This window comes from Anas platyrhynchos, chromosome 5 (assembly GCF_047663525.1).
Source record: "Anas platyrhynchos isolate ZD024472 breed Pekin duck chromosome 5, IASCAAS_PekinDuck_T2T, whole genome shotgun sequence".
In the NCBI taxonomy this organism is placed as follows: domain Eukaryota; kingdom Metazoa; phylum Chordata; class Aves; order Anseriformes; family Anatidae; genus Anas; species Anas platyrhynchos.
The window spans coordinates 10,762,166-10,773,631 of record NC_092591.1 but is presented as its reverse complement, the minus strand read 5'-3'; the positions used below and the strand labels follow the sequence as shown (position 1 = coordinate 10,773,631).

General features: G+C 48.5%; 1 protein-coding gene across 14 annotated transcripts in view; it reads left to right on the top strand.

The window, feature by feature from the left end:
• Window positions 1-10,211: 10,211 nt before the first annotated feature.
• The window catches only part of MARK3 (microtubule affinity regulating kinase 3), a 61,909-nt gene continuing 60,654 nt past the window's right edge, over window positions 10,212-11,466 (top strand). For 3 of the 14 annotated variants that reach the window (XM_038179240.2, XM_038179245.2, XM_038179244.2), the window contains exon 1: window positions 10,213-10,812. In XM_038179240.2, the coding sequence (XP_038035168.1) occupies window positions 10,762-10,812 (51 nt within the window). In that variant the 5' untranslated portion in view covers window positions 10,213-10,761. Of the gene's footprint in view, window positions 10,813-11,466 lie in introns of all 14 variants that reach the window. The other 11 variants (XM_038179246.2, XM_038179249.2, XM_038179251.2 and 8 more) reach the window with 8 other exon arrangements.

Sequence of the window (11,466 nt, the reverse complement as noted above, 5' to 3'; positions counted from 1 at the left end):
CTCCGTTATGCATTACAGCCTCCACGGGTCCCCGAGGGGTGTGTGTGTGACACGGGTAGCAGGAGGGTCTGTTGTAAAGGCAACAAGAAGGTTATATATGCACACAGAGAGGGATATAAATATATTTGTGTGTGCACAGGTTCTTGCATGGTGTTTGTCAGCAGTGCTGCTCTCTGCAGAGCACAGCACGCATTGCCATGGAGGACGTGGGAACCTGGAGGACACATGGGGCTACAGGACACGGCGGTGTATGGCGCACACACACAGCAAATGTATGGAAAGAGCACGTTTTCTCTGCCTTGGAACAAATATTTTGAGGTTTATTTTAAGCTCCCTTCTTCTCTACCGAAGGGCTTACAGCCCAGGCCCTTGAATGTCCTCCAAGTGTCCCCTCTCCTCTCACTGCGGTTGGACTTGGGCCCCAGGTGAGCTCAGGCTTGGTCTCAGGTGGTTGCAGCTGATGCCTCGGTCCTTCAGCAGCATCCCCTGGGGCCAAGCACCCTGGCAGGTCATCTGAAGGTTGCTGAGGCCGTCAGTACTAGAAAAGAAGAACTCAACTGTAAAACGTCAAGGATCATACCCAATGTACCTTCTCAGTTCACTCTTCCTTATAAGAGAACTTACTAAAAAAGGAAAATCCTCCCAGGATTAGTGTCTGGGAGTTTTTCCATCCACCAGCTCTTTCCCCATTCCTCAGGCCCATGTGCTTTTCCAGCCTGTCAGATCTTCCCTCATGTCCCGCAGGTTCCTTCCCTCCCTGCTCCCCCCCAGCCGCTCCCTGTGCCACTGAAGCCGCTGCAGCGAGCACCACGCGGGGCAGGCGATGCCCATCGCCCGCCTCCTTGGGGCTGGAACCCTTCCACCTGCTATTGTGGAGGCACAAAAGTGCTTTCAGCGGGAGTTGTTTGAAAAATTGGAACAAACATTTGCTGAATCTTCAAAAATGTGCAAGTCCTTTTCACCCCGCTGGCTTCCAGAGAGAGGAACCTCTCCTTTGTTCAGAAAGTCTTACAAAAGGCTTATATGAAAAATTACGGGTGGCTCTTCTTCGTGGGTGTTTTCTTCCTCTCTTCTTCCTTTTTTTCCACCTTGTTCCCCCCAAAAAAGAAAGGTAACTATAAAAGGTTTCTAAAGCATTAAAAGTCATACCCCTGAATTTCTCACCAACATTACTTCCCTTTCCAAAAGCAGCTTGAAAAATGTAAAACTCTTATGAAAGTTTTTAGCAAAATTTAAAAGGACGACTCCTTGACATCCAGGTGGCTCGAGCTCCAGTAGGCACAGAGGAAAGTCAAACCAGAACCAACTGAAAATACAAAAACTCGTTTATAGGCAGAGAATGTTAGTGGGAAAAAACATTAAGGGTGTTAATGGTCGTATTAACGCCACGTGCAGCATCTCCTATAAACGGGTAGGGGAATGTTGCTGTTGGCAGTCTTGGGCAATGCTGGGAAGTATTTATGGGCTCAAGGGGATCCTGTACTTGTAAGGGTAAGTCCTGTCGGCAAGACTTATTGCTTTGTTGTAGAGAGAGAAGGTAGGTGGCAAAGGGGACATAAAGGCACCCCCATAACAGCCCTTGTGGGGTGCAGGGAGGCTGCAGCACCTCGGGGCTCCCCAACCCTGCCCCCAGCCGCCTGTGGCTGCTCCTGTGGGAGAGGGGTTTTTGTGAATGCTGAAAGAAGACTTTGGTCAAGAAAGTCCCAGGGGAAGCAGCAGGCTAAAGCAAGGCAGGGCAAAGGTGGAGGGAAGGAAAGCAATGAATGGTAATTAACACAATATGTTTGTGAGCGCGTTTGCCCGTAAATCATGTGATTCTGCAGAAAGAAAACCGATACGAGATACACAGAAAATGAGAAAAGTCTTCGGCTCTACGCCGCAGGCTGAATTTTCTCCACAGAGGATACCTGCAGCATGCACAGACTTCACTGCCAGAAGGAACGAGTCATTTATTAGGTTTATATAGCGCCGGGCACTTGGAGCAAGTCATACAGAGCCATGTGATTCATGCAAACCGCAGAGCTAATCCTGAGACAGTGTCATCAGTGAAGAAAAGCTAAGCTGCGACTGGCACTCCTGGCCAGGAACAAGCAGGGTCTCTGCCCTGGCTGTCTGGGGATGATGTCCCAGGGCTCCAAGCCCAGAGCTCACCAGGCTCACGGCAGCGGTGGCAGCGAGGAATGCAGCCATCGTCAGCGTCGTCCGACACGAGAACACAGGGCTTGAGTTGATTATTTGTGTTTGTTTCAACCAGGACAGTCCTAATTTTCAATTGCTGGTTTTTATTTCAGTAATCGGAAAGCACTCCTAATTCATTTTGCTCTTTTCTTCTGTGCATCTTGAAAACAGCGCTGTGCTCAGACGATAAAACATCCTCTTGCTCTCCAAAAGTGTTTTTATGTTCTTGTGTGATGTGAATTCTAATCAGGCCTGTGGCAACAGCATTAATCTGATATTTTTCCAATTCCATTTGAAGCTGTTGACCTCCTATCAGATATTTTCAAATCAGCAGCTCATCTTTTCCTATGAAACAAGCCCAAATATAATATGTATTTCTCACCTCCTTGGTGCTCTGAAACTAAAAAAAAAAAAAAAAAAAAAAAAGTAAAAAAAAAAAAAAAAAGTGATGAGGTTGCTACACATCTAGTGTAACAGCAGGGCTGCTTCGTTGTTTCCTGGGTTGCTGTCAGCATTTGACGAGAAGGGAAGGCAAAAGGTGGTTTAGTATTGTAAGAGCAAAGGTGCTGTGAAACTCCATGCTGGGGACCATCCAAAAAATCCACCTGTGCTTTGCAGCCCCTATAAATCCTTCCTTAAAACTCATTCATGCATTAAAAAAAAAGACGTTTTGTAGTCTTGGTGCTACATCATGATAGAGAAACTCAAGATAAACAGGCAAAGTAAATCTTCTTGTGATTTTGTAAAGGTTGTTCACGGCTGTAACATTAATTCATTGTTCAGGAAACCTTCCCTTCGGTGGAATATATCATGTGCCTGCCTTTGTCAGGCGATTGCTGAGGATGTATCCCCAACACGTCAACGTAGCGCTGCAGCTGTGTGCGGTCACCGGTAACTTTCTGGACACTGGGGAAGCTCCGAGGGAAAGTAAATATCGTGGAAGTTCATGAAGAAGGTAGATAGATAGAAAGATGTAGGTATTTATAAGCCTGTCTCCCTGACACGAGTCCCAGCAGCACAATGGAGTGACTCACATGGATCCCGATTAACAAAGAGGGAAATATAATTAATGCCAATCAACGGGGTTTTATGGGAAGGGACCCTTTCAAACTGACTTGTTATCTTTTACTGAGCAGATTGCAAGATTGAGTGATAAAGTTAACGAAGCTGATGGAAAAAAAAAACAATTTTGACTTCTTTAAGGCCCCCGACTTGTGGCAGCAGAAGGATGGGAACGCCGTGTGGCACGTCCCCAACACCCAGCTGATCGCCTTACACCACCACCATGCTGCTCCTGGAGGGGCTCTGGGGGCACCTCAGGTGGCAGACTCTGCTCCCTGCTCAGCTCAGCATCCTCCCCAGATGGGTTTTGCAGCCTGTGTCCTTGCACCCCTTCCCTTTGCTCATCCTCTGCCATCAGTTGGCTTGCCTTTGAGTTATTTTCACCTCCAGCCCTTCCCCACCCCGGCATGGCTGGTGCATTGAGTGAACATCCAAGGTGGCAATTTTTATGAAAGCATTTTTTTATTGGCAGAAAAATGCCATATGGTGCTGTAACCTGGCACAGCTGAGTCTTGGTCCGCACCAATTCACGTTTTTATCAAGGTTCTTGATCTGCACCGATTCACCAGTTTATCAAAGACCATAAAGGAATAGAAAGGATCACTGATAAGCCTTGCAGATGACGACAAGAAATGGAAATTAAAAGATGCGTCACTGTGGCAAAGTAAAACAGTTTGAAAAACTGTGTTCAGGTGAGTGATACACGCTTGAGTATGACCAAAGTTTAACACCCCGCTTGTAGGAAAAATAAAGCACACTTTGAAGGCAGGAGGCTCCATGTGTGTGGAGGGGAAGGGTCAGAGATACTGAAAGGGCGTGTGAGTCATGGCCAAACATGTGCTTCCAGAGTTCAGTTACTGTATCCAAAAGGGCTAAATGGGTTCTTTGACTGGGGCATCAGCAAAATAAGTTATATCACGTCTGTATTTGGGCTTTGTGTTATTACAGCTGGAATACCATGTTCATGTCTGGTATCCACAGCACAGACGGACTGATAAGGTGGAGATGAATCAGAGAAAGCATTAATGCAAACCCTTACAAAACTGAACAGGGTGAATTTTGTTGACAGACCCCAGGGTTAAATCTCTTCAGTCTCAAAGAAATGGCTATGGGGCGAGCCCAGTCCTGGTGGGGAGTGAAAGTCTGGTCATCCAAGAGACAAATGTAGGAGAGATCCAGTAGCTGGAAGCTGCTGTTAGGTATATTCCTAGCAGAAGCAAACGTTTCTAAAGGTGAGGGTGTACAATGACAGGAACAGTTTTCCCAGATTGCTCATGGCTTCCTTGCCTCTGGCAATATGCAAATGAAGATTAAAGTTTTTTTTTTGTTTGTTTGTTTTTTTTTCCCCTGAAAGATAAGATCTAAATCAAATGCAAGTTATTTCAGGGAAATCCAGAGAGCTACTTCAGGGCTTGGTTCTGCCAAAGCTTTGTGGATAGCTCGAGCAGGAACCTGAGCCTTCATCCGGGGCACCTTCAGAGGCCACTGTGCTCAGCCTGAGCTCCTACCTCAGTGCACACTGTGGCATACGCAGTCAGGACTTACAAGTGGGTGTGCACGTGCACTTTGTGCAGACACACTCAGAGGCCTCTGGAGAAGTGTGTAGTCAACAGGGATGGCAGCTGAGAGGCTCCTGGACCATTCATTTGCCTGAAGGTGCGTGTGGTTATCACAAGCACGAGATGCTGGTTGGATGCCCGATGCTCTGGGCTGGAGATGGAGAAGGAAGCTGTGCCTAACATCTTCTTGGCAAGTCTCTCCTGGCAAAAACAGCTCTTGGGGCTTATGGTGGGCCCTAGGAAATTCAGCTGAGCTGCGTACTTTCCATTAGCCTGTCGCCAATTTTAGATGTTCCTTTTCGAACAAGCGTGGGCAATACCATTTTTAGATAACCTGTGCCCAGAAAGCCTGGAATTTATCTCACTGCTACCAAACAATTGCTTCCCACTAACTCTCAGGCACACCAATTATTAATTTGCACTTGAAAACATTACGTGTACTAGAGTCATCTATTCTTTTCCCATCATTGTGAATGGAGGCTTTGATTCAGGACTAACCACACAGGAAACGGTGTAGGAGGAACAGTAACACGCCTGACTCAGATCGCAAGGAATCCGAAAGGATTTGTGTTTGAGATGCAGCTCTGTTGGGGTCATGCACTAGTAGGAATAGAAGAGGGTTGTTATAAAACACCTATTCTAGCTTCACAGAGTCGAGTTCAGAGCATGACTGCCAACTGACTCCTTGTCCTGGTGTTTCCTTTATAACCCGCAAGGCATCAGGTTTATGGAAAGCTAAGGAGATCATTTTTTATTCTCTCACGTTTCCCAACACTGACCGTGTGCCAACCTGCCAGAACAGGCAGGCGTTGAGTCAAACGGTGGTGGAAATAGTGCAGCTCATGCACTTGAGAGTGATCCCATCCTGCCAGTTCACATCTCAGGTACCGTGCCGTATGGCTCTGCAGGCAAACCTTGGCCCGGCAGGTGAGGAATTACATGGAACTCGCGATCCAGGAACCACCACTGCTTGCTCCTGTTTCCTCATATTCATAGCCCGGTGCCTGAGCTCTCTGATACACAGAGAAATGAACACAGAGGAATTTTGCTTCTCCCACTGTTCTGCTGTCCCCAGGGACTCGGTCTTCCCCTGTATGGAAAGGCAAGCTTCAAAGTCAAAACCGCAAGGGTCTAAGGAAGACATCAATACTCAAAACCTCATCCCACCTTTCAGCTCTCTTTATCTGCTGGTGTGACAGTGTGGACATGAAGGTGAGAAGGTAAATCCTTTCTCTTTCCATTGTTTTCTCTGCTGTCAAAAACACATTTCACCCTGGCCTTGCAGTGGGTTGCACTTGGGCCTCATTATAATTGAGTGTGGACTATTGACTGAGGTTGTAGACAGTAATCAGTGCTTTTCTGTCAATAGCTTTGTCACCACCATTTTCAAAATCACACATTTCTCCTCCCTATTATAAAACACTGTTAAGATTGTTCTTTGGAAGTTACAATTTTGAAAACACATACAAACAATGCTTTTAGCTTTAAAGGCAACTCTGATAATGAAGCAGTCCTGAAAATCATCCACTACATGGAATAATCTTAGAATTTCTAAGAAACAAACAAACAAACAAACAAGGCGTCAGAATAAGAATGCATAATACTGGCTACATTCCTGTGGCTTTTAAAATGTGTTTTTAAAGGCTTGAAGAAACACCAAAAAGTCACATCAGGTTAATAATTGTCGGTCTAAACTGGTATTTTTGTATAACTGAAAATGATTTAACATTTCGGCAGATTCCCAGGTGGTGTATACTGTCACAGCCGCAGTGCAGGACAAGGCAGCTCGAACAATTACATTAGCTGATTTTCTACTTGCCTCCACCAGCTGATGTCTTTCAGTCCCCAGCCTCTAAAGTGAGGTGAGGGGAATATAAATATCTCAGTCAGTTCTGCATATGCAGTCCCTTTTCCAGAATTAACACTGAAAAAAAACACACCACAACACACATTTGAATACATTAAAATAAATCCTTGCATTTTGTCCACCAGTTGTAACCAGTTCCATCATTTTTGCTCTGTGTTAAAGTTAGGATCTACTATGTACATGCAGTGTAATACTAAGAGATTCTTCGTGACTAGCCGCAATTTTAATGTTCAGAAGAAAAAAAAAATCTAAATGCTTTCACATAATGATGTTGTTTTGTATCATATTGTTTTCCTTTGTTTTCCATGTGTGGCGATAGCCAAAAAAGTGACATAAAATGGCACCTTAACTAGCCAAGCTGCTTCCTGTGTGTCTTTGAGTCATATTCTCCAACTTTACTGACAAAAACAAGTTTTTACAACTGTTAGCATGACAGAGTCACTACAGCTCAAAGCAAAAGTCGCAGCCTATTCTGGGTAATATATAATATACAAGCATTGTCATCGAAGTCCTACTTACAAAACCACTGTCACTATCACTATCACAAGAACCAGAAAAAACAATTTAATTGTTAGATCTCTTTATGAGCTTTCTGAATGTTTAGATAGGAAAAAAAAAAAAAATCACTTTTTTTATTTGTGAATATTTATGGGCAACAAAGAAATAGGAATCCCATGCAATCATTTTATTTATTTTTTTTTCTACGGCCAAATTTCTAAGAAAATTAATACACTTTGAAATGAACTCATCTTCCTAAACATGAGAGGCAGAATATAGCAACAATGAAATAAAAACTCAAGTAGCTGTTGTGTAATTTGTCATTTCCTGTGCAGGTTTTGCTACATGGGACAACCAACACTAATCAATGTGGCCATTTATCGGCCATAAAACAGCAAAATGAGCTGCTGCTATTTTTGTGGTCTCAAGCATTTTCTTCAAAACTTCATACTTCAAAATCACTTTGCCAGTCGGAAACATGACCCTGATAGAAACAAACATTCCTTCCCCCACAGCCTCTCTTCCCTCACCACCCCCTTCCACAGCCCCTTTTTATTTGGACAGCGAGCGAAAAAAGTGGGCTCTACCAAATGCAACGGCAGAACTCCTATTGCATCCACGGGTCTAGGACTTTCACCTAACTCTCCATAATTATACAGCATAAAATCTGATCTGTGTCCATGGAACGGCAACACAAGTAGATATAGCACCATACTTCAATGTCTCCTCGTTTATGTTTGTATGCACAAACAGCTCCAGTGATTTCAGCTCGCACTCTGAAAACTGCTCCCAGGCTTTGCTGCTTGCAGTTCAGCATTCCCAGCCTAGCTGCAGCTCCCAAAAACGCAGGATGAGAGCATTCATCTGGTTAACAAACAAAGTAAATCTCTGTCTATTTTTACCTTTTTCTGCCTCTGCCATAAGTCAATTACCATTTTTTTTTCATAAACAAATTCTAGAGAACACATTCTACTGGCAACCGAAACGAAAGCGATGAAGAAGCAGCCCTGTGGCAAACACGGAGAGTCAGGAGATCTGGATACTTTTCCTGGCTTTGCTTCAGGCTTTGTGACTGACCTTGGCACACCAGATAGAGGCAACTCCCTCGCCGTTCCCAGCGCAAAGGGTCCTGCCTGCTGCGGAAGGAGAGCGGCTCCACCACGGATGTGTACAAGCCGAGCATGTACGCACGCAGACGTATAGATGTGCATGTATACAAACACAGATCGTTTGCACAAGAGGTGAGTATTCTTAAAATTACCCCAAATTCCTGTCACTGACACAGAGCAAGGAGTTAACTTAGCTTGGGAGCAAGTAAGGAAGATACGACCCCGTGTAAATCCTGAGTTTCTCCTTCTGCAGGTGAGCTGGTGTGGTTGTCTGGTCCTGGTGATAGAGTAAGAGGCATGCAACTTATTTATCAGGTAGTATTCAAGGGCTGTATTTCCTTGCTAGTGTCTCTAAAAGTGAGGAAAATATTACCTACATCATAGGATGGATTTCAAGGCCAAGCTGGTAAATATTTATAAGAGGCATAAAGTTTGTCAGATAAACTATGCTTTAGAAAGACAAAATGTTATCGCTACACTGCCAGATCTCCAGAGACGCCAAGTTTCTACAAATCCCACCCAATCCAGCATTTTTTCTGCAGTTTTTTCTGCCTTTTCTCCAGAAAAAAAAAAATAAAAATGTTGTTTCTAAACCAGCTATACACTGAATACACACAAGTTACTTCCTTTTCTCACTTTTTTATTCATAATTGTACCTACTCATAACATGCTTTCTTCCTTGTAAACTTGGAAATGACTGTGCAGAGTAACTGCTGGGCAGATGAAGCACGTTTAGATAGCACAGGCTTCCACCCTCCTCCAGCCAACGAACCCGTAAGCCCGCGGCACGTCCCTGGAGCCTGTCTGCGCCAGGTTAGATCCCCTAACACCAACCGCAAGCCTTCCCCGCGCGTGAGCTCCCGTCTTTATCACACTTGTGCACACCCTCTTTGGGGCCAGTGGCGATCAACAACAAGGATAGGCTTTGGCAGTTGGAGGCTCGAGGACCAAATCTTGGCCGTGCTGTTTGCTCTGAGCACCGTGATAGAGCAGACGAGTTTCCAGAGGGAGAGCGGTCCTCATGGGCTCGCTCCTCATGGAGGTGTTGTGCTCCTTCGTGCCGCACACCTCTTCCTTGGGCACTGCCTCTCCTCCTGCCCTGCTCCTCGCAGGATCACAGCGTGGCTGAGGTTGGAAGGGACCTCTGGAGGTCACCAGGTCCAACACCCATGCCGAGCAGGATCACACTGCACAGGATGGCATCCAGGTGGGTGGTGAACATCTCCAGAGAAGGAGACTCACAGGAGAGAGACACAACCTCTGGGCACCCTGTGCCAGCGCTCTGTCAGCAATCAGGACAGAAGTGCCCCTCATGTGTCTGATGACCAGATGAGGGGCAATGGGCTGAAGTTGTGCCAGGGGAGGTTTAGGTTGGATATTAGGAAGAACTTCTGAAAGGGTTGTGAGGCAGTGGAATGGGCTGCCCAGGGAAGTGGTGGAGTCACCATCCCTGGAGGTCTTTAAAAGACGTTTAGATGTAGAGCTTGGTGATATGGTTTAGTGGAGGACTGGTTAGTGTTAGGTCAGAGGTTGGACTGGGTGATCTTGGAGGTCTCTTCCAACCTAGATGATTCTGTGATTCAGTGATACTGAGCCAGGACATCCTGCTTGTTCCCGCTGCCTCTCCTATGGCTGGACCCAACCGCAGCGAGGCAGATCCCATCCTTTTAACACCCCCCCTCAGGTGTTTTTACACATTTACGAGGTCTCCCCTCAGCGCTCCCCCCACCCCCCCACCCCAAGGGGCCGGGCCGGGATGGCGCCGGCTGCCCGGGGAGGGGCAGCCCCCATCCCCTCACAGCAGCACCGCCCCGCTCCCCGCCGCCTGAGGTGTGGCAGAGCCTGGACCGCCATGGCCCCCGCTCCGCCCCGCCGCCCTTAGCAACACGCCGCCGGCGCCGGCCTCCCCGTGGCGGCCGGGCTCGGGGCGGGCCCTTCCGGTTCATGTCGGAGCTGGGCTCGGCGCGGAGGAAGCCGGGCGGCCATCTTGGCTCGGCGGGGAGCAGGCAGGCAGAGGCGGGCAGGGAGGGAGGGAGGCAGGAGGGCGCCCACCGCCCTGCCGCGGGGCGCCGGCCTTCTCGGGGGCTTGCGGGCTGGGCCGGCATGCGAGCGGCGGCCGAGCGGTGAAGAGGGGCAACGGGGGAGACGGGACGGAGGAGGAGGAGGAGAAGGGGAGCCCCCCGGCTTGCTCGGGAGCCCCCCGAGAGCAGCCGCCGCCTCGCCTCGTTCTGCCCGTGCCGGCCCCATGAGGCGCCGCCGCTGAGCCCCGCGGAGCCCGGCCCGGCCGTCGGATGAGCCCGGGGCCGGCGGAGGAGGGGATCCCGGGGGGGATCTAGCTCGGCCGCCGCCACGCCGCCCCCCGGGGCTTCATGCTGGCTGCCCGCGACCCCCGGCTCCCAGAAGGAGAAGAAGGAGGAGAAGGAGAAGCCCGGCCCGGCCCCAGTGCGTGTGTGCGGCCCCGGCAGCGCTGCCGCCCGAGCCCAGGAAAATGTCCACTCGCACCCCGCTGCCCACGGTGAACGAGCGCGACACCGAGAACGTGAGTGCCCGGGGACACCCCCCCGGCCGGCCCCGCTTCACGAGGGGGAAAAGGGGGGAGCCGGGGGCAGCCCCATGGGGCTGGGGGACCCTCCCAGGGAGCCTCGCCTGCAGGGCTCGGTGTGGGGATGACGCCTCGTCACCTGCCCGGCTGGCGTTGGAAGGTGCCTTCTAGCGAAATCGGCTCCCTCATTAAGCATCCCACCCCCCACCCCCTTTTTTTTTTAATTCATTTTTCTAGACAAAGATAAGGTGTAGGAATCACCGTTTGTTTACCAGGCTAAGGCTGTATTAGCGATCGCACAGGTCGCATGCTAAAAAAGGGAGGTGGGGGGGGGGGATAGTTGTACCGCATGAGCAGACAGCCAAAAATGAGGCTCGGTGGGAGCCTCCCTTTCTGCACACAGAGCCGTGCGGCTCCTGTGCTGAAACTCCCTCGATCCAGCACACCCCATCCAACCATTTATCCTTTTATTGCTGGGGGAAAATGTAATTGCCTATGCAGAAGGGAGGTGTCAGTCCCCGTGGTCGAAAACGAGTCGATGGGTGAACTTGGTGTTTATCTTTCTACAAAGGCTGCCTGATGGTTTTTTTTACAAGTCAGATGCTTAACTGGACTGGGGGGGGGGATTTTTGTGAGGTCTCGGGTATGTTT